Source organism: Hemiscyllium ocellatum, chromosome 25, assembly GCF_020745735.1.
Source record: "Hemiscyllium ocellatum isolate sHemOce1 chromosome 25, sHemOce1.pat.X.cur, whole genome shotgun sequence".
Taxonomy (NCBI): Eukaryota; Metazoa; Chordata; class Chondrichthyes; order Orectolobiformes; family Hemiscylliidae; genus Hemiscyllium; species Hemiscyllium ocellatum.
The window spans coordinates 37405081-37428926 of NC_083425.1; the positions used below are offsets into that span (position 1 = coordinate 37405081).

General features: G+C 39.3%; 1 protein-coding gene across 6 annotated transcripts in view; it reads right to left on the minus strand.

Annotated features, from left to right (window-relative positions):
• The window catches only part of LOC132827649 (rho GTPase-activating protein 44-like), a 309700-nt gene that overhangs the window by 61111 nt on the left and 224743 nt on the right, over window positions 1–23846 (minus strand). For all 6 annotated transcript variants that reach the window (XM_060844244.1, XM_060844241.1, XM_060844240.1 and 3 more), the window contains exons 7-8: window positions 6641–6758; window positions 3453–3521 (exon numbers count right to left, since the gene is read on the minus strand). In XM_060844244.1, coding sequence (XP_060700227.1) covers window positions 3453–3521; window positions 6641–6758 — 187 coding nt within the window. The remainder of the gene's footprint in view (window positions 1–3452; window positions 3522–6640; window positions 6759–23846) is intronic.

A 23846-nucleotide genomic window follows, 5' to 3' on the forward strand; every position in this document is an offset into this window, starting at 1 on the left:
CACCCTATCACCATATCACCTTACGCCTCCCCATCACCATCTGACCTTCCCCCACCCTCACCACTGTCCCAGTTCCTCCACCCTCATCACCATCTCACCTTCCCCCACACTCATCACTGTTCCAGCTTCCCACACCTATATCATCTTCATCTACCCTCATTACTGTGTCAGCTTCCCCCAACCTCATCACTGTCTGACCTACCCCACCTTCATCAATGTATCAGTTTCCTTTAGCCTCACCATTATCCCAGCTTTTCCCACCCTCATCACCATCTCTACTTCCTCCAGCTTCATCACCATCCCCACGTCCCCCACCCTCAAAGGCAGCAAATTCCGGGCCTTTACAACTCACTGCACAATAGACTCTTCCTCCCATCTCCTCCACATCTCTTGTCCAGAATTTTAAATCTGTGTTCCCCGGCCCTTGTAAAATTCACTAAAGGGAATTTGTTTATCTTATCTCAACACAGTCTTGAACATGACAATCAAATCTCTCTTCAACTTGCTTTGTGAAAGAGGAAAAACTCTCTCATTCTAAAATAATTACGTATTAATGTGTGTGTTATATCATGTGGACTTAGATGAACTTGGTATAACACACATTAATATGTAAAGCCCACTGTTTCAAACTGATGAAGCAATGGGAAACATGATCCTGAATAAATACTTCTTCTGAATTATAGTCTACACTCCCAAAGCTTCAGTGTATGCATTTAACAGAATTACAGATATGTTCAGGGCATCTTCCGAAACCAAAATTGTTTGTAGTCTATACGGTCAGATAGTTTGAAAGGGACACCTCCAGTTCCCGGCATGAACAGAAGGGTACCAAATTTTCCCTTGTCTGATATGTCCAATGTGAATGTTAGGAACCAAATGGGGTAGCTCTGGACGGATAGTGCTTGTCTGAGTATGCAAAGGCCTTTTAAAGATGGTGCAAGGTTGGTCAATTCTGCTGATTTGTTCTGGGTGTGGGTGAATGGGAGAATATGGCTAGAATTGGAAGAAAATTGAAATAAATGTGGGTTCAGTTTGTATTTTGTTTTAGGTGTCTCAGGGTGACGTACCAGCTGAAGAAAAGCATCAGGTGAATGTGCAGGAATTAGCCTTAATCTTGAGATAGTCAAATATCCTCATAAGCGTTTACTGTTTGCAGGGATATTGTTGGGGTGAAAGAAATAGTGAGAATGAATCCTTTTAATGATGTTTGCAATTAATACTTTCCACGTTTTGTCTAGTGTAATATTATTCATCTTATTTACTTGTCTAATAATCCTTTGTGTTAAAAGAACACCTGATGACTCTTGTGAATGTTTTCAGTGACTGATCGCTATCCGTTTAAAAATAGACAAAGCTAGGTTCTATCATACCAGGTTTCAGCCCGGGATTTGATTTATCCAGTATTAACATGCGCTGGGATTATAACACTACTTATGTGGCCTTTACTCAATTAATAGAAAATACTAACAATGGATCACAAGCACGAATTTGTCAGAGGTTCACTAAGTCCAGGTGTAATTACATTTACCTCCTCGCAGGAGGAAGGTTGATGTTTAAATCAATATTGTGGGTTAACCAGTATTTCCTGTCTATCAACAGACATGGAGAAGTTTGTGGGAATAATATTATGCTAGTTTCTTATTGAATCATAAACAGAAATTACCTGTTAATAGGCAATTTTACTGGTGTGTTGTCATCTCTGAAAAATTTACAGGAAATTAGGTGGACTTACTCAAAATTTAAATTTTTTAATGACTATTCCAGAAGCTAGAAAGCGGTCAGAAAATGAGAGGAAATGTGACAGAATAACCCCCAAGTGCTGACAGATATTTACCAAGCTGTGCTGATAACAGGTCCTGCCTACAAATGTAGATGTTCTCTACACCTTCACAGTAACTGAAAGCAGGCTTAAATAAAACCACAAGCTTTTCTTGGGCTACTAAATTAGTTCTACGTATTCTACATAACAATGACCATGATATATTGGCCTTTTGCACCTGATTATAAGGCAGCTACGTTATCAAGAGCAAACAACCATGTCAAGCTATAAATGTTTCAACAATCAATTGAACCGCGAGTTGAGATTGCAGACTAAATTCAAACTACTTAATACCGTGTCAGAATACTTAATGCCATAAATCCAAACTCTACATATTTCACAGAGTGGTTATATTTAGTCATGCATCTATTTTACTTCTATTGCCTGGTTGATGGAAGGGCAAAAATGTTTGTTTTGCTGATATTCAGTGGTGACCACAATATGAGATTAATGACTGCAATTAAATCACTGCAAATTGTTTTGTAGAAAAGTAAATTGCCAGGAATTAATATAACAACATGTAAAGATTTTAATGCAAACACTAACGAGCATGCAAGATAGTAGGTAACACCTTTGAAGCCATTAAGAAACAAATACTGTGTTTATAAATTTCTCTAAATAGAACGATAGAATCATAGGTCTCAACAGCATACTCTTCACACTGCAACCACAGCACCCCATCCCACTGGCACAGACCTGGGGGGGTGGGGGGGGGGGGGGGGGGGGTGGCAAGGATTCTAAAGTGCACAAGAAAGCGCCTAAAACAACGCCATGTTCCTTCTGTACAATGTGTAGTGGAGGAGGTTCCCTTTTGGTCAATATACCTGCACAGTTCTCTCTCACTACAAAGCTGGAAATGCTGCTGGTCTTTGACTAGAGAGAACCAGTGGTATAACTCCAGCTTGTAGCCTGACTACTGCAGGTATGTTGAGCAAATGGGAGCTTCCTGCACCACACATTCTACACATGGAACATGGCATTGTTTTAGGGGCTTTCTTGTGAACTTTAGCATCTTTCCCTCCACTCTGTGCCAGTGGAATGGGGTTCTCTACATAGGTAAGAAAAGATAAATCGTCATCTTCCTGTTCTTTTGAACTTATGATAAAATTTTATCTTCCTATACCTAAATAGGAACTATCTAATCTGTAACAACTTTTTACGTGCTTTTACATGAGTACCAAAGACACACAAAGGGCTTTCTCACAAACAGAAGACCATCTGGAACACACAGACACAGGTACGATATTTGGCTTATTTGGGCAGTTGCCTGATCTCCTGAGGAATGTGAACATGCAGTGCAGCCCAATGTATTTCTGCTGCTAGCCTAGAAGTAATCATTCACTGGACGTCATTTACACCTCACTGAACCAAATAATCTTTAAGTGAAACTGACATTATTCACACAGAATAAAATGAATAAAAATAAAACATTTAAATTTGTAACAACAGTTTCTCAAGTACCCAGTGTTCTGTTTGAAGGGGTAATTAGATCCGAAGGTGATCAGAGGATGTTTTAATCAAATGCAGCATTTCAGTCAATTCACTGAGGAGACTGATTTTGATCAGTTTTATGTTTTAACATCATTTTTGGTTATTTTTATTGCAATAATCCTTATATTTCTATTGTACTCACTGTCTGAAAATAATTTGCATAGTCTATTTCTTTGGCCACAAAACTGTACATGTCCGCTGCCAGTTGATCCTGCATTTGACAGAAAAATGGAAATATGTTAGTGAATTACACACAATTAAGATATTCTAGATTAGATTTGGCTTGTTTTTGGAATGATAGTGAATTATTCTGAGTCAATTTTGAGAACGTGTGAGTGAGATGTAGTCACCCCTTTTTTAATATGCTTTTATATGCCAACCAAGGTATTGCATACTGTACTATGATATCAGAGGGCATTTTTCCATATAAATGATCTTCTATTTTAGATAGTAATCAAATGTAAATGATCTGCAGGAACATTCCTAATCGCTTGCTCATTCTCTGAAAGTGGTTTAGTTTCCAGAATGTAACATCACTAGGCAACAGAAAAGAGGAGAGCTGGCTATATTATTATGAAAGCAATCAATTTTGCACCTATTAGTGAATTGGAAATGGTGCAGCTGGAGTTCAACTCTGGTACATAACTCTAACTAAAAGAAATTAAAAATTAATTGCAGTTTAAGTATTGATCCCCTCTTTTATTTCTGTCACCACAGGTGACCAGCCAATTTCAACCATTACCAAAGATTTTCCATCAAAATGGATCGAGCTGTTAGTACTTGTATAATTAGTTTAATCTTGGTGCATTTGGAAATGCTGAAGATTAACTAAAGGGACATTTCAATAAAGCGTGTGCATCTTTATAGCTTATACAACTACCTTTGAAATATTAATCTAAAGGCTGGTTTGGTGTTCTCACACGTGTTCTAGGAGATTTTGGGCATTTTTGAAGAAATTACAATTTGCAAACTGGAAAACTTTTGCAAATGCTAGTACTATGTGCTTTTGGAGACAGTGAGGCAGTGGATTTGTATTGTGCTTTGGAATACGGACGGATAATTCTAAAAACCTCTAAAATTTACTTGGTACTTAATGATGCAAAAATGGGATTCATATAAGCCTTACTGACATTTAAATTCTCATAATCACAATGTTCCTCATAATGCAATAAATTCTCAGTAATAAAAATAACATACTGCAGATGCTGGAAATCTGAGAATAACAGAGAGAGTGCTATAGAAGTTCAGCGGAATTGGCAGCATCCGTGGAACAAGAAACAGAGTTAATGTTTTGAGTCTGATACAATTCTTCAGTCTGAAGAAAAGTCATAATGTTACTCAAAACGTTTTTCTCAAGGCATTTTCTCTGATGAAATTCTCAGCAATGTTTGAAATCTGAATGCTGATCAGGATGTTTTACACTAAAGCTCTTCTTTAGCCTTGCTGTCAAATGTTTATGATTTTATCTATTAATCGAATTTATTGATACAGGATAAACCAGTTAAGCTCAAAGTCTAGTTACAGTGGGTTCTTGACCAAATGTGGCTAACAGACACAAAACAGTACAGGAGCCAAACTAGACATAACACAGTACACACGAGAACCTTCAACACTTCTAACTTCAGCTGTTACTCCTTTATATCTTGCAGGTGGTTCTTGACCACACATAAATGAGGAACTTGTATTAATCTGTCAGTATCTGCCTGCAAGTTAAATAAATCTTATGATATTATTAGTGGTTTACTTTGTGCAATATTAACTTGAGAACATTTCTTTAACAAATCTACTTTTAATGAACAGGTTTTGGTAGTGTCTCTTCAAGGGACATTTTCAGCCATTGAGTGGTCAAACAATTTTTAATTTAATAGAATGATCGAAATGACACAATAGAGGAGGGTATCCAGCTAATTTGATACTCTTGAACTAAAATTAAGCAGAACTCAAATTACTGAACTTCGTCATATTTGTTGTTTTAGTATCAACTGACTGATTACAATAGTATAATGGGATAAAAACAATGACTGCAGATGCTGGAAACCAGATTCTGGATCAGTGGTGCTGGAAGTGCACAGCAGTTCAGGCAGCATCCAATGAGCAGCGAAATCGATGTTTCAGGCAAAAGCCCTTCATCAGGAAATCGATTTCGCTGCTCATTGGATGCTGCCTGAACTGCTGTGCACTTTCAGCACCACTGATCCAGAATACAATAGTATAATGCAGAGACAGAGCTCAGAACATGCAGAGGTAATACAACTGACCAACATAGATTTGAGATTTTAAAAATTCTCTTTTTCCTGCAATGCTGTTGGGGTAAAAGCTGTGGCAAACTCATATTTCAATATCACAGCAAGAATATTTCAGCATTTAAGTATACTTTTCAAAGTGAAAAGAACTCCTCTTGCTTCCGTCCATTGTAATATTGGGCGTTCATGAAAATTTACCTTTCATTGAAACAACAGATGGTTTAACAAAAAGACCACAGCATTTATTTTCGTGCACCATTCTGTTTGCAATCTGGAGCATATTGGTATCATTACCTGAACACCACTTGACATTGTTAAAATTTAGACATTGTCTTTAAAGTACACATGATATTATTATAGCCTTGTAGACACAATCATTCCACAGTCAAACCCTCTTCCTATCAACTGATCCCATTCGAGCACTGACTAATTTAACATATCATTTTTTGAGCATATGAATCAGGGCTAAAACAAAAAAAGAACTTAATGGAAAAGCAGAAAATAGAAGCCAGCATTGACCAGTAAAACCAACATGGCAGACATTACCATATTAGTCTGAATAATATTGTGAATAAGCACTAATTTGTAACATTTGAAAAATTTAAGTAATACCTGCACTCACTCATGTGTTACAATTTATGATGTCAATCTATGCCTTCTGTTCTGTCAAAGCCTCTGGACTATGCTCCTCGATTTAATTTGATCCAGATAGTTATGGAAACAGCTAAACACATTAGCCAGATAGTACAATACTGAGCTTTAAAAAGGTAGTAATCTTTTTCATTGTTTTTTAAAATTTGATCATCACCCAATGATTCTTGCTGGAAAGCAGACACATATAGTCAGGTGATACACAGTGTGCACTGCATTATGATGGTTTGCATTGTTGAACTGCCTGTTAACGTTCCCTATCCAGGCGATTGCAAAGCAGCCAAATGGGTGGGGTTCCACAGCACTGCCTATACTTGTGAAGTATACTTGTGAATGTAGAACTTGTATAACATGCTGAGCATTGTTGCACTGTGGCTCACACACTGCACATAGTTAGCAGGACATGACTGTACAATACTCCAGTTTTAGCCTGTACCCTGCAGATCTCCACTCGATTCGCTGCTTCCTCCATTTCTTCCCTGAGTGCATCAGCCTTGGCGCCAGACGACTGCAGATTGCTCGACAACCCTGATGACTTTGAAGACTGCTGCCACCTAGATTGGAGGAGAAAAGAAGCTGTGAGCAGAAATGTTTCCAATAGGCAAAACAAATGGAAGATATCCTGATAAGATCTTTTGCTTCAGTTATATCAAAATGAGGAACACTATGAAAACAGACCTGCTAATGTCGTCAACTCAGCCACATTGGGGAGATCTAAACAATCCTTGGATAAGCACATGGAAGATGATGGGATAGTGTAGGGGGATGTTCTGAGAATAGTTCACAGGTCGGCGCAACATTGAAGGCCGAATGGCCTGTTCCGCGCTGTATTGTTCTATGTTCTATGTTCGCTTTTTTGCATCAGTTTCTTACTGATCTCATATACCAAATATGCACTGATATTTTTCACTGTATACATGCTATCTGTCCAAACACAATGTAATTTGTTATTGACAGCCTGTGTAGCTTTGGTAATTAATGTATGACAATACCCATTATTAATGGATTGAAATGTTAGGTTTATTGTGTGATGACCCAGTTTACCGGTCAATATATATGTACATCTAATAGAATACATCTATCAGCTTTTAAAATAGTCTTGAACTATTCTCAAACAGCCAATGAATCACATGTAACCTTTACAGAATGTTTTCTTACTATACATTTTTGCCATTAATACTTTCCAGCCAATTTATTATCGAGTTATCTTCCTTGGTAACCATAAAGGCATAATCTGAACAAACCAGTTTCTTTATTCAGGTTCTTTGGGATGCTTCCTATTGTTAGGAAGCTGGATGACACTTACAGTGATGCAGTGATAGGTGACTAATATTCCTTGTCCCAATTGGTACACAGAGTGCAGAGGTCAGAAGCCTCCTCATCACACTGCTCCTGAGTTTGAGAATCAAATCCCATCATGCAATGGCCTTGGAAGTGTTCATATGAATATGGTTCTCCACTCATTGCTGCCAAATGTAAAATCTCTCAACTTTCTGTCACCAGGCAGCAGATGTTCATGCAATTTTTGACACAATGTTTAATGTGAGGAAAATTTAAACTTAGAGATGAGAGGACATTATCCTTTCAAGTGACTGTACCATTCCATCGTCAGCTTTTTTTTTACTGGGTTAAAAACAAATCAGCATTCTAAACAATGTCCTGAGCCAGAGTCTCAAGGTATTTCAGTCACATTTTACATGTTTAAAGCTAATTCATTTGACTCAGGGATAACACCAAGTGGTGTATTGTGATTTGATGCTAACAGTGTGGATAAACAAGCAATAATGACTGGCACACTCTTCACATGAAACACAACATTCCACACACTGTAACATCATAGACTTTCCAAAATAATCATATGCAATAGCAACACATAAAGTAAATGGTCAAGTAATACATTGAGTATATTTTGAACAGACCACGAGAGTTAGAATGGAATGCAACTCTCAATCCTTTCCACTGGAAATCATAAGTAGCCAAAGTGAAAATCTAACTATATATAATTTTCATTTGAATGTTAAAAAAATCTTCTAACTGTTGTCAATAATTAACTGTAGATTCCAATAGAGTTATACAGCATAGAAACAGGCCCTTTGGCCTACCATGTCTATGCCAACCAAACTACACAATCCAATTTAGCTGCACTTGGTCCATAGTACCTATGTCACCAGGTACTTTAAATGCTCATCCAGATGCTTCCTCAATGTTGCAAGAGTACTTTCCTACACCATCCTCTCAGATAGCATGTTCCATATTTCTACCACCATCTAAGTGAGAAAATCTTTCTTCAAATCCCCTCTAAACCACTTGCCTCTTCATCTTAAACAATGCCCTCTGGTCTTTGACAGGTCTGCCATGAAGATTCTCATGATCTACTCCGTCTACACCTCTCATAATTTTGGTATATCTCAATCAGATACTTACCTCAGCTTCCTCTGCTCCAAGGAAAACAAACCCATACTATCCAGTCTCTCCTCATAACTGAAACTTTTCATAAGAGGCAACATCTTGATGAATCTCCTCTGCACCATCTTCAATGCAATCACATCCTTCTAATTGTGTGGTGGCTAGAACTGAACACAGTACTCTATCTGAGGCCTAACTAATGTTTTATAAAGTTGTTTCATAAAGTGACCATGGCATTGATGAGTTAAGGATGGGGATAGGGACTAAAGAAAGGAGACAATATTCATGTTCTAAGATTGTTAAATTCAATGTTGAGATCTGAAAGATGTAAGGTACCTAGGTGAAAGATGAGGTGTTGTTCCTCAGCTTGCGTAGAGCCTGATTGGAGCACTGCAGCAGGCCTGAGACAGAAATATTGGCATGGGAACACAGTGGTGTGTTGAAGAGGCAAGCAACTGGAAGCTCCCACCTAGATGTTACCTCACCAACACTCTAATGGGTTTGCTCCAAAACTACTGCATTAGCTGCAAAGTGCTTTGAGGCATATGGTGATGGTGAATTGTGCTGTATTTTCACCAGTGTTTGAATTCGCCTGTAAACCTTGAACTTTGTATTTAATCAATTGCTTCCTAAAAATCATTATTTCACATATTTCATGCACTTACTGAAGGGAACGTGACTTTAATTCTTTTATTATCACTTAAGTGCATTAATTTTACTTTCATGCCTCCAACTAATGCAAACATCATTTCAATTAATTAACTAGGCTGCATCTCGCTTGCCATTTTAATGGTAGCTAGATTCAGTAGGCGTATACTTGTCTTTGGATCAAAAGATTGTCAGATCAACCCACACTCTAATGGAAGGTGGCATTTCAATGTAGGTTTGAGCAATTATGTGAGGTGTCAGCTGTCAGAGGATAGTGAGGACTTATCTGCTTATTCAATTGCATGTTAAAGAACCTGGGGCACCTTTTGAAGAACTGGAGCTTCTCCCAAATCCTAGTCAACGTCTTCACTCAAACCCACCTTCACAAAAAGGTTATTTGCATATTTATTTCACTGCTCTTTGCATAAGCTCGCTCTGCAAAATGGCTGTTATGTTTGTTGATATAGCAACCTTGGCTGTACCTTAACCAAATTAATTGAATGTAAATGCTTTGTAACATCCCAAAGGGCATAATCTGGCATTTATATGAAAGCAAACTCTCCTCTGGTGGTAAGATTGTGTTTCCATTAACTCTGAAATCCAGTGGAACTAGATCTACACTATACATCTGAGCACCATTCAACATTCTTTAAATAATGGGCTACTTAAAGATAATAAATATCCTCCAATGTTCTGGTTTGAAGTGTAGCTACTTGAAACTCCAACTGATGTCCTTATTTCATCTCATTTCATATGACAAGATCCAGCTGAATATGATTAAGTTCCTTTTATGAATATATACCTTGGAATCATCTCCAAATTTGATCGTATTGCAAAATGTTTTCTGATAGTCAAAGCATTGCATATTTAACATTACTTTAGAGCTTTGCATTTGCAAGTCAATTTTCAGCTCAGTTAAGACTTTATAGGATGTCCTTTTCTATATTCTCTGCTTTTTATCTCTATGTGGTATTATTTCACATATATATTCATAGAATTCCTTTGGTACGTTAGTAAATCATGTTATTTAATTTATTGTTTTGTTCAGCTGTACAAATTATTCAGGTTGAAAAAAGAAATTACCCACAAAACCTATTGGATTGTGGCAAATATCCAACAGGCTCACTGATCTTTATGGCAAGGTTGAGTCTCAATGGCGAGGGAAATCGAGTGCACCTGCCAGCTGTACAATTCAAACTAAAGGACAACAACACATGAAGCCTTTCTAGCATTCTTCTTCTGCTTGAGTTCTCAACCCAAAGGCAAGTCTGACTCACAGCGGTATAATCTCCACCGCAAGTAGTGCAAGGAGGCAAGTCCTAAATCTTCTCCCACCACAGCAGGAACTGTTAGCACCATTCTATTGGCATTGGCCACTCAACCAACTGAGCCAACCACTCCCCAGAGTCCAAGTTGCTGTGGTACCATATACTTTATATCCATGTTGTAAATTGGATCTGCGGATAAAGACTATAAACGACTCCAATTTTCTTTTCATCGTACTGTTGACCAAGAATCTCTCCTGCTCATACTTACTGCCATTGGCATAAGCAGAAGGATTTACAAGTTGATATGTAACCTGTCTGTTGTGTTTGGAACTAACTTTCCTTGGTCATCAAGACCTGGGTTGGGATTTGAACCTGGAGCTGCTGGCTCACATGTTACCGCTGCAACTCCACTTTCTAACATTAACTGTTCCAAGACACCAAAATGACATTATAAATGAGATTCAACAATAAATAGCTTCTTCCTGTGCCACTTAGACTTGTGAATCTGCAGTAATCAATACAGATTATGTCAGGAAAAGTGAAACCGATTTCTTAATGATTCTGATTATGTTGCTAGCACACACAAATGACTTAATTGACTGAATCAATTTCACTTACTCGAGAGGGATTTGAATTATATTCTCTGGACTGGTCCGATAGCATAAACACAAGTATTCAGCTTTCCGAAATCACAATAAACTTATTAAAATGCACCAAAACAATTCAAAAAAGCTGATTATACATTAAAACATACATCATCCAGAGTAAATCTTCACTTCATGAAGTCCTACATTTTATGAGACACTTACTTCCACAGCTACATTTCAACTTGTCACAGCACAGGGCTAAGGGCAGGATGTATCCAACTCAATTTGTGAAGTAATATTAGAAGAGGTGAAGAGACTCATCTGTCCAGAATGAGGAACTCGGCTAAGTCTGAGTCTAACACCAGGAATGGTCTAAAAAGAAGTACGATTCTAATAATCAAAAGTTCTCACTCTCCACGAGGCCCAGCTTCTAGAAGGTTTGGTGTAGAAGGCATTAGGACAATGGTAACGCACAATCCTCAAAAGAATTTCCATTCTTGTTAGCATTTCAATTTTTTTCAGATTTTGAAGGAGCCTTATAAGCACAAAATTGGATTATTGTTAAAGTTCAAATATGAACTTTTGACCAGGTGTCTGTCCTCTTTCTAAATAGCCTACAGGTTGTTTCTATTAGAAAAATGAAAAAGAAAGACTTGGTGGAAAAATTCTTAAGATTTCATTAAATCCAGTGATAATCATACTGTGATAATGAATGAAGCTCAAGTCTTCATTTCTGCAATTCAGGAAAAGCCTACAACATTTGCTATTAATTGGACATGTTTGTTAATGTAACTGTTTCTAACCTGGATTGCAAACGGAGTGAAATCATCTTATTTATAAACTATGTCTTCTGCATGCTGTGCAAAATATGATTGAAGTTACAAGACTATAAGACAAAGGAGTGGAAGTAAGGCCACTCAGTTTCTCAGTTTATCAAAGATTTTGCTGAACATGGGGTGAGTTTACAACATACATATTAATTCCCACTGTGTCCTCTCACCCAGAATGATCACATACCTACCATCATTTCAATTGTCATGTTTAAGTGAAATGTTTGGATTAACAACTGTACTTGGGAAATTGCCCAAACCATCAACAATTGTTTTTGTTGGAACCACTTAACCAATACTGATTTCAGCTCAGCAAACCGAACTGAGCCAGGCTGAATGAACTAAAACTGCATGGCCCAACAGCACTGCCAAGTAAAACTTAACCGTGTGTCAAGTATTTAATCAGGCATAGGTTTGCATTTTTTGCAACATGTAGCTTTGTACACAAATTGCATTGAGATGATTAAAAGTTGATCCAATCAGTTTGAAACACCACTTTTAGGAAAATGTAACATACTGTCCAAATGCCACAGACAATCCAAGAATCCAAATAAAATGTTAGTATAAGGCTGGTAGAAATGTCAGCAATTTGGGGGAATCCTTTGGGGAAGTTTTTGCCATTTAACTGTCACTCACTCTTCGCAGCTTACTGTAATTGATGCAAATATAAGTACATCGGGACATACCTGCAGACTGTGAACTTCCAAACCCTAACACAGCTCAGGTCTCCCTCAATCCTTGGCCAAACATTCAGCCAATTCAGAGTTCTGAGAGGAAAGTATGAGTTTGAGGTCAACATTAACATTACAGGCACTTAAGATAGAGCTGCAGTTGTTCTTTACTTTTCTTGCTCTTTGGCAAGAAAACAGATTGAAAATAAATTGAATTGAAAACTTATTTACATAAATGTTATGGGATCCTTTAAGTCCAATGGGCCAATTTGATGGGGCTGCTATATCAGAACACTTTGGGCTAACACTTATTTCTTTTACCCATTTGTCAGGTCATGAAGTTACTCGAAATATAAACATTGGTGGGTTTGTTGACTGATCAGAAGTGTCTTTAGTTTCATGTGAACATTCAGTGTAACTGTACATGGGTGTGTGGAATGCAGTATGATGGGCATAACCAGAGAAAACCATTACTCTTACCAAGCCAAAACTCTCCTAAAACATCAGACAACAAGCCATATTCAATTAACCAAATCTTTTTGGTCAGGAAAAGGATTTTTTTTTGTTTCCAGTTAGAATAAAATTAAACAATGAAAATATCAAATTATGGCTCTCATCAATTATGCCCACCAGCATCACAATCAACTGATTGTAACTCCCCCAGTGTGAATACAAGTACCATTCACTGTCTGCTGTAATGACATCTGGAGTTATGTTAATGCTGTCATCTCTGCCTTGACAATCGGTTGAAATATCAGCACTCAGAGCAAGGGAAAAAATGATTTTAGAACACAAGCTTCCTTCCAATTTACACTGGCATCGACCTACTCTGCTGTTCTTTAGATGCTTAAGTACCACGCACAACATCACTTACTTTTATGTCAGTGGGCTATTCTCCAGATAGCAGGTCAGAAAGTATTCAGAGCCATCATCTCGATTAAAAACAACTCACTCCAGAGAGCTGTAAGCACTTATCTGCTATTTACATGACACAGGCTGATCACAATATTCTGATTCCAATATTAAGTTTACATGTTTCACTATTTGAGGGTTTCTATTAAATAAATTTACTTAGAAGGAAAACATGTGCCTGAACACTGTCTAGAATAAAAGATGATTCAGATGTTCAGGTTCACTGGTGTCCTCTTGCCTGGACTCCCTGCTGAGATCCCCATCGGCTGCTCCATCCCACCTCCACCACCATCCATCGAGAAGGATGCGAAGGCATTGGAGGTAGTGAAGAAACAATGCACAGATTGGGGAGATTAGGCCTGTTTTCCTTGGAGTAGAAAAGGCTGAGAGGAGATTTGTCAGGCGTATGCAGAGGGAGGTTTGTATACAGAACAAGCTGCCAGAGGGGAACGGGCTTTCAGAGGGCATGGTGGAGGCTGGTACAATTACAACATTTAAAAGACATGGATACGTGAATAGGAAAGGTTAAGAACAATATGGGCTAAAATGGGCTGGGAAATGGGACTAGATTAATTTAGGATCTCCGGTCAGCATGGACATGGACCGACTGGTCTGTTTCTGTGCTGTACAGCTCTATGACTGTATGAGTTATGCTAAACCATGTGGGCTCTAGACAGAGTAGATTAGGACAAACAGATCTCATTAGTGGAAGGGTTGAGCGTGAGGGAATAAATTTAAAGCAATTGGCCAAAGAAGCAAAAGTGACTTGAGGTAAATCTTTTTTTACAAAGCGAGTAAATAAAGTTCTAGGATGTTCTGCCTGAGAATGTGGTGGGGGGCAGATTCAATTGAGGCGTTTAAAACAGAATTAGACTGCAACCTGAACAGAAACAATTTGCATTGTGAGAGGCACAAAGGCAGGAGAATACCCCACAAAGTAAATTGTTCATTTGGAGATCCAGTGTACACACAATGGGCTGAAATAGCCTTCTTCTATACCATACAAATGTGGTGGTTCCATGAAATGGCAGAACAGGAGAAAGAGGAGTAGGCGTTGGATAGCCTGTAACTTCCCTCTGCCTATTTCCTTTACTTTTTTTTCCCAGGGCTGAGGCTCACTATGGTCATTGACTCTTAAAGGACTGGCAAGTGTCTCCTCCGTGGAAGAACAGAATCATGAATGCTCCTCTCCATTCTAACGCGGGCCCAGCACTGACATGCTAAAAGCCTTGATCTAACTTAAATTCACCCTGAACCTTAGTGCAATCTGGTGGCATACTTCTACCCCTTCAGGTCTCCTTGTTACCCGACTGGTGCAGCAATGTTTGCGGTTCCCACTGGTAGACTTCCCTTTGCTAGTGAGAAACCAGCTGCAGAAAATCATGGAGCCTTAATCAAGGAAATAGTTAGGTTAATATGGAAGTTCCTGCCCTGCTCTTAAGAGGAGAATTGGAGGCCATTATCAAATAAACATAATGTCACCCAAACCTAATAACTTCGAGAGAGTCATTGACAGTCATGGCACGGAATCAGACTCTTTAGTCTATGTCGACCATAATCCCAAACTCAACTCATCCGATCTGCCTGCTCCTGGCCCATATCCTTCCTAACTTTTTGTATTCATATACCTATTCAAATGTCTTTCAAATGCTGCAATTGTACCTGCACCTACCACTTCCTCTGGAAGTTCATTCCACACATGAACCACCCTCTGTGTAAAAAATTTGCCTTACATGTCTTTTTCAAATCTCTCTCCTCTCACCTTAAAAATGTGCCCCCTAGTCTACGTAAAAAGGATCAATCAGTAGTGAATACAGCAAAGAACCAGATAGAAAATTAATTTAAGAGATAACGTTCCTTTTGCATACAGTTCTCATTTCGAGAAATGCGATGTATTAGAAATAAACATGAACCATATTGTTTCTTGCAAAATAAGAAGGACAAAACTGTCATTTGTATATTGGAGTTTTAAATTTACATTACACCATCTACGTCTATTTGCTTGTCTGGCTACCTGTATTGAAAGTGTTCCAATTGATGAACATTTTCTCTACATGTTACCCTCACCTTCTGTCTCATGTGTTTTGTGTAAACATTTCAGCTTGTCAATATTTCTCAAGGTGAACAGTGTGCCAACAACAGCTGACTACACTTCAGGATGTTTGAAGTGCTCTCTACACTAGATGGCAGTGTTATATATTCCAACCACACCCCGTGGCTTTGGCATCCCACAGAACCACATAGGGCTTTTGCCTGAAACGTCGATTTCGCTGCTCCTTGGATGCTACCTGAACTGCTGTGCTCTTCCAGCACCATTAATCCAGAATCTGGTTTCCAGCATCTACAGTCATTGTTTTTACCCCACAGAACCACAGTCCAGTTCACGTAGTTCAGGGAACACCAATTCCACCTTTTAAAACAAATGGAATGGTTTTAGATTTCCCACAGCATTCCTGCGTGCAACCTCAACACTGACTCAGCTTGGTTTCGCACATCCATTTAGTCTTCATGGTTTTGCTGTGTTGGTGCTGGCCATCATTATTCACTTGTGTCAGGCTGACTGACTCTGTGTGCTTCTGGCTCTCGATCTGCTTTCACAGAATACCTGCCAACACCTTTCTCACTAGTTGTATCTACTGACCCAGGCAGCAAGCACTTGCTCTCTCATTTTTTTTTCGATGATCCATTATTTTGCCTGCAGACGTTTTTTTCAAAATAGCCTTGTTCTGTTACTTTGATTTTTCATCTGGTGCTCTTTCTTTCATTTTTAATGATCTAATTCTCCTCGGTTTATTTCTAGGCTTGTTTTGCCTAATGGCCTATTTCTGCTGTATGCTTCTTTTTTGATTGACCTCGCTTTAATTTTTAATGGATCTTGCTCTCCTCTGTTTTTCTGACTCTCCCTCTTTTAAAAAAGATGAGATCTAATATCGATGTCTGTGCTTTTTTCCTTTGATCTCTGACGGCCGCAACTGCCTCTTACCTTTTGCTTATTTCTTCCCATCATCGTTAATAAAAGGCTGTCATGTATCGTACACTTCAGACAAAATCAAATGGGATATCTTCAAACTTGCATTGAAGATCTGCCAGATTGGGTCAAAACCTATCCCACAGATGACTCTTACAAGGAAATCAGGTTTGGCATAAAAATATTAACATGAAGGAGGAAACATTTGTTTGCGTATTCCACAGATATATTTTCCATTCCAGTGGATGGGTGGTGGGGCGGGGGGTGGGTGGGGGGGGGGGGGGGGGGGGGGGGGGGGGGGGAGTGGGGGGAAGGTGGGAGGGAAATATTTGCGAACAGGCCACATGGTTCAGGCAACTTTCTTCAAAAATATCACAGAATCTCTACAGTGTGGAAAGAGGCCATTCAACCCATTGAGATGCACCTACCCACTACAATAGCATCCCACCCAGACCCTGTAGTCCCACATTAATAATGTAATCCAGCTAGTTTCCACAGCCATGGACACTATGGGCAATTTAGCATGGCTAATCCACCTAAGCTGCACATTAATAAACTGTGGGAAGAAACCGGAGCACTCGGAGGAAACCCATGCGGATACGGGGAGAATGTGCAAACTCCACGCTGTCACCCTAGGATGGAATCGAACCCGGGTCCCTAGCACTGTGAAGCAACAGTGCTGACCATGAGGAAAAATAATGATGAAGGTGAGTGGGACTAATTTTTAAAGAGTCTCAATGACTTGATGGGCAGAATAGCCTTTGTACTATTGCATAATTCTCAGAATTAACCTTTTGTTGATGGAATAATGATGAGACTATTTGTTTGGAGTTAAAAATGTGTTCTGATTTATTCTCTCAACTTCAGTATGTCCTATATTAGTTTATGTATCTAATCAATTCAATACATGTATACCTAAAGTGATTCAAAAGTTCTACTTCAAGGTAGATGCATCATCCTTACTACCAAGTTGTAAATTTGACTTCATCATTTTCAGAAGGGCTTGAGCCCAGCTGCAGCAACTTTATAAAAGAAAACGGAAATAAACCAACGTACACAATAAACTTACCGTTCAAAACCACACTCAGATGTTCCATATGGATTTCATAACACAAGAAAATATCTCTGATTTTCACTTTCCATGGATAGTAACATTGCTTATCATGTGTTTTATTAAAACCATCGCTTGAGTTAAATACCATCCACTGCTTCACTGAAGAATGGGCTTCATTATGAATAGCTGACTGTTGACTGTGCACTGCAATATTACAGTCTCTGCAGCAGCATTGCAAACATGCTGATCTGTGTTGTAAAGATGAAAGCAGCACAGCTGCTTGCCTTTATAAATATAAGTGACTGAGATCTTAGATCAATGATGAGAACGCTACAAGTGCATTACAGAAAACCAAAGCCAGTCGGTTACCTTACCACATCTAGTGTCGTTTTTGGTTTCTTTAGAATGTGGCGTACATAACATTGAATTTATTAGGTACTTAAGTTGATACTAGAGAAAACTATAAAAACAAATTACACCAACATATCTCTTTAATTATGAGCAACTGGTCAAATGAGCACTCCATCATCAAAAGTTTTCTTTATGGACTCTTGAAATAGTACAGCACAAATGGGATAATTCAAAGACATGTTTAAGTATTTGCCTAATTTTATTTAAAAGTCATGACTGATCCTGTATCCACCACCCTCTCAGGCAGTGTACCCCAAATCTGAACCACTTGTTAAAAAAAAAACTCCTCATGTTGCCTTTGGTTGTTTTGCCAATGCCTTAAATCTGTCCTCTGCATCATCGGCTATAGGGAAGGATTTTGTATAACTGCACAATGATGAGCGACTGTTCATTTCTTGGGCCAGAATATAAAGAACAACTTAGAATGACTACAAGGTTAATCAGGTGGAAGACATCACAGTGAGGGCACTAACTAGGGATATGAGAAAGGATAGTTGGAGTTTTGTCGGGTATTCTAAGACAAAAAGAGTCCGTAAAATAAGGGTTCGTCGTTTAGAATGGGAGTTAATGGCAGGCAATGAGGAAACAGTGGATGAAAATTAACAAGTATTTTAGTTTGTCTTCACTATAGAGGATACAACAAGCATTCCAGTGATAAGAAAGGAGGGAGACACAAAACAGAAAATTTTATGCCAGTTGGACTGCAGTGGGTCAAAAAGGTAGCACACCACACACATCTCAAGGGCTACAGGGATCGACAATATGTGCTGCCCCAGTCCGTGAGACTCATGTCCCAAGAATGAGTTAAAAAAAGAGTTAGCATGAAGTCTGTTGTGCGAAAGGTGTTAGAATTAATTACCAACAGGTCACAGCTGGGCACTTAGGAAATCTCAAGGCAAAAAGAAAGAGTCAGCGTGGGTTTGTTAAATGGAAATCATGTTTAATTAACTTATTAGACTTCTATGAAGATGGAACATGCCCTGTAGATACAGGGGAGCCTGTACACATACTGTACTTCCAGAAGGCACTTGATAAGGTGCCACAACAAAGGTTATCGCAGAAAATGAAAGCTCATGGTGTCAAGCTTATATTAGGACGGATGGAAGATTTGTTAGCTGAGAAGATTAGTTAGAGAGTGTGCATAAATGGGTCTTTGATTTTCAGGATGTGACTAATAGGGTCCCACAGAGGGATGTACTGGGCTCTCAATTTTTTGCAATTTACATCAACAACTTAGATGAGGGGAACAAAGACTTGGCATTTAAATTTGCCAAAAGACCATAGATAGTTGTGACGATAACATGAGACAATCGAAGATAGATATAGTGAGATATACAAGTAGTCAAAAATCTGACAGATCAAGTATAATGTGGAAAATGTGAAGATGTTCATCTTGACAGGAATAATGAAAAATCAGGGAACAACCTAAACAGGCAATGATTGCAGATTTCCAAAGTTCAGAGAGAGTGCATGAGTCACAAAAAGTTAGTGTGCAGGTAAAAAAGGAAATCGAGAAGCGAATGAGATGCTATCCCTTATTAGGTGAGGAAGTGAACATTAACATTAAAAGTAATTTTAAAAATTAAAAGTAAGGATGTTATGCTTCAGTTATACAGGGTAATGGTATGATCACATTGCAAATACCGTGTGTAGTTTTGGTCTCCTTATTTAAGGATGTAAATACAATGCAGATTGTTAAGAGGACGTTTACAAGATTGATACCTGGAATGAGTGGACTGTCTTATGAAGAAAAGTTCGAATCACAGGACTTGTTTGCTCAGGAGTTTAAAAGAGGGAGGGTGACTTGACTGAAATGTATAAGATCCAGAAAGGGTGGAAGTGAAAAATAAGGTTTGTTCTTGTGAATGAGTCTAGAACTAGGAGATACAGTTTTAAAATCAGGGTACACACTTTTAGAATTAAGATGAGAAGAATTTTCTTTCTCTCAGGGAGCTGTTGGCTTTTGAACTCCATACCTCAGAAGGTGGAGGAGGTAGGGTCACTGAATAATTTTAAAGCAGGGCAGATGAATTCTTATTCGCAAAGGACTCAAAGGTTACTGGGGGGAAATAGTAATGTGGAATTCGAAACACCAACTGATCAGCCTTGATCTCATTAAATAGTGGAGCAGCCTGATGGGCTGAATGTACTACTTTTGTCCCTATTTTGTATGTTCTTATATTCTTAGTCAAAACCTCCTCATGTTTTTAAGCATCTGTATCAATTTCCTATTCATTTTCTCTCCTTTAAAAGGATCAACTCCAGCTTTTTCAGTCTATCCACCCAAGTGTAATTTCTCATTCCTGGAACAGTTGTTTTTGTTTTTTAAAGTTATTCACTTTTTAGTGGAATAGGTATTTTTAGCTGGCCAGGATTTATTACCTGTCCCTAGTTGCTCTTGAGAAGGTGGTAGTGAGCTACCTTCTTGAACCGCTGTTGTCCACCAGCTGTGGGTTGACCCACAATGCCAAGGAGGAAATTCAGGATTTTGACCCAATAACAGTGAAGAAATGGTGATATATTTCCAAGTCAGGATAGTGAGTGGCCTGGAAGGGAACTTGAAGATAGTGATGTTCCTATATATCTGCCGACCTTGTCCTTTGAGATGGAAGTGGTTGTGGGTTTGGAATGTGCTGTCTTTGGTGAATTTTTGCAGCGCTTGTAGATAGTACATACTGCTGCTACTCAGTGTCAGTGGTGGAGGGAGTGGATGCTTGTGGATGTGGTGCCAATCAAGCAGGCTGCTTTGTCCTGGATGGTGTCAAGCTTGTTGAGTGTTGTTGGAGGTGCACCTATCCAGGCAAGTGGGGGATATTCCAACACACTCCTGACTTGTGCCTTGTTGATGGTGAACAGACGTTTGGGAGTCAGGAGGTGAGTTACCCACTGCCGTATTCCCAGCCCCTGATCTGCTCTTGTAGTCACTGCATTTATGTGGTGAGTCCAGTTAAGTTTCTGATTAATGATAACTCCCAACAAGTTGATAGTGGGGGATTCAGTGACGGTAACACTACTGAGTGTCAAGGGGCAGTGGTTAAATTATCTTTGGTTGGTGATGGACAAAGCCTGGTATTTGTGCGGCACGAATGTTATCAGCCCAAGCCTGGATATTATCCAGACCTTGTTGCATTTGGACATAGACTGCTTCAATGTCTGAGGAGGTGTGAATGTTGCTGAATTTTAATCATCAGTGAACATCCCATTTCTGATCTTATGATGGAGGATAAGTCATTGCTGAAGCAGCCGAAGACGGTTAGGCCTAAGAACACCTGCAGTGATATCCTGGAGCCTGAGATGTCTGATCTCCAACAAACAAGACCATTTTGCTGTGTGTCAGGTATGACTCTATCCACCAAAGAGTTGCCCCCGATTCCCATTGGTTCCAGTTTTGGCAGGGCTCCTTGATACCACACTCAGTCGAATGCAGCCTTGATGTCAAGGGCTGTCACTCTCACCCTCACCTCTAGAATTCAGCTCTTTTGTCCGTGTTTGAACCAATGCTGTAATGAAGTCAGGAGCTGAGTGGCCCTGGTGGAACCTAAATATTTTAGTAAATTTCTTTGCTGCCTCCAAGGTATCACATCCCTCCTAAGGTATGACAATCACCATCTTCACAATCAACTTCCCCTTGAATCAAGAATGGCGTCAACTCAGGGTTGTACATTTCAAGCGCGTGTCTTGTCATGACTGAACAAACTGATTCTCGACCCACAGATCTCTGGCTACATGGATGAGGATATCCCATGAGGTACTGGGATCTGGAGTGAAATATTGCCTTTTTTTTTCCTTTTCTTTTGCTAATCATCATTAAGGTGTTTGGACTCAAAACATGCTGCAGCTTGATGGACAAGTCAGTGCCATTTTGAGCAAACAGTTTAGAGTCTCATTTCCATCATTTACTGCACTTTATAGAATCCCTACAGTGTGAAACAGGCCCTTTGGCCCAACAAGTCCACACTGACTGTCCAAAGAGTATCCCACCCAGACCCATTCCCCTATCATATTACTCTACATTTCCCCTTACTAATGCACGTAGCCTACACATCTCTGAATACTCTGGGCAATTTCGCCTGGTCAATTCACTTAATCTGCACATCTTTGAACTATGGGAGGAAACCAGAGCACCCGGAGGAAACCTGTTCAGACACAGGGAGAATATGCAAACTCCACACAGACAGCTGTCCAAGGCTGGAATTCAAACTGGGTCCCTGGCGCTGTGAGGCAGCAGTGCTAACCACCGAGTCACCATGCTGCTTGTCCTGCCATCTTCAAAGATTTATGGACACACAGCACAGGGTCTGATAATTCTTCCGTTCCCTTTAAAATTGGATCATTTAGTGAAGGGCTTCCCAACCTATGGATCATAGACCCATGTGAGATTCTGGGGCAGCAATGATTGGCATGTGGCTTGAACTGAAATACTAACAGCTGCTAGGACCTTTTAAATCCTTGTGTTTTTTAAATTTATGTGCGTGGCCTAATGAACTCATGTTTGATGCCTGATTTGATGCCTAAAAAAAAAGGGGACTTTGAAAAGGTAAATGTTTTCGACAAACCATTTTACAAAGTGTGCAGTTGAGAGGATTTATGCAGAACTGCTGCCTGTGAGTAATTTAGATTTCAAATAAGCAGCTGCAGAATTCTAATTGCTGTGGCAACACAGATCAGACTTCTGGATTGTAACCAAGCATTACAAAAAAAAACATACTGCAAAACTGTAAAATAGGATAACTATAATCTCTCATTCCGAAAGTAAATAGATCTGATTGTACTGCATGTAAAACCAAGTCTTCTCCTCCAAATTAATAATACCCTGGTATTAAGTGAGGACCATCACCTATTACTCCCGAAGACTTAAATCTCTAATAGCTCCCACAGATCCCCTAGCATCCCAAAAGAAGCAGAGACATATGAGTAAAAACAGACAGATATTTTCAAACAAGGCTCAGCATACAACGACACACAGTGATAATTCCATATCTGATTGAGACAAGGGTATGGCCCTTGAGTTTTGGAATAAATTCAAGGTGCAGTGGAACACCAACAGCCTTCGTCATTGAGGTTAATTGTCATTGTGTGGAACTCCTCCTTCAGCATTTTGCAAATTGGAGCATTCCCAATTTGAAAAGGCCATTTCAAATGCTTAGCCATTCTGTAATTGGGGTGAGGAGGTGGAGGCCTGAACATTTTGAGTGCACCCTGACTAATATCCCTGATGCAGGTCTTGGTTCAGAACGCTGCAAAAACAATTGCAAACTAAATCTCACTTTCGATGATATCACTTGTGACTCAGGGTCAGCTGGGCCTATACTTTTGGCACCAATATCCTGCAATATCTGGGAAATTCATGTGTGTAGGGCTTACAAACTGGGGAAGTTATAAGTGAGCAGGGGCTTTCTGGCAACAGAATCTTAGCAATACTGCAAATGGATTGAGAATGGGGGAGAGAAGGTTGAATGTAAAATTGGCTTGAAGCAATTGTGTGCATCATCTCTTGGGGAAGAAAAGGCACAATATTGCCCTTATGATGGAGAAATGCTGAAATATTTCAGAACATTTGGGGTTATTATGGAAAATAGGAGAAAGTGAGGACTGCAGTTGCTGGAGATCAGAGTCGAGAGTGTAGTGCTGGAAAAGCACAGCAAGTCAGGCAGCATCCGAGGGGCAGGAGAGTTGACGTTTCAGGCATAAGCCCTTCATCAGGAATTTCATCATGAAGGGTTTATGCCTGAAACATTGACTCTTCTGCTCCTCAGATGCTGCCTGACATACTATGCTTTTCCAGCACCACACTCTTGACTTATTATGGAACAGCCCTTCGAACCTCCTGTATTAATCAGAGAACACATTGCGGACCAACTGAACATGATGCTTATCCAATAATTCA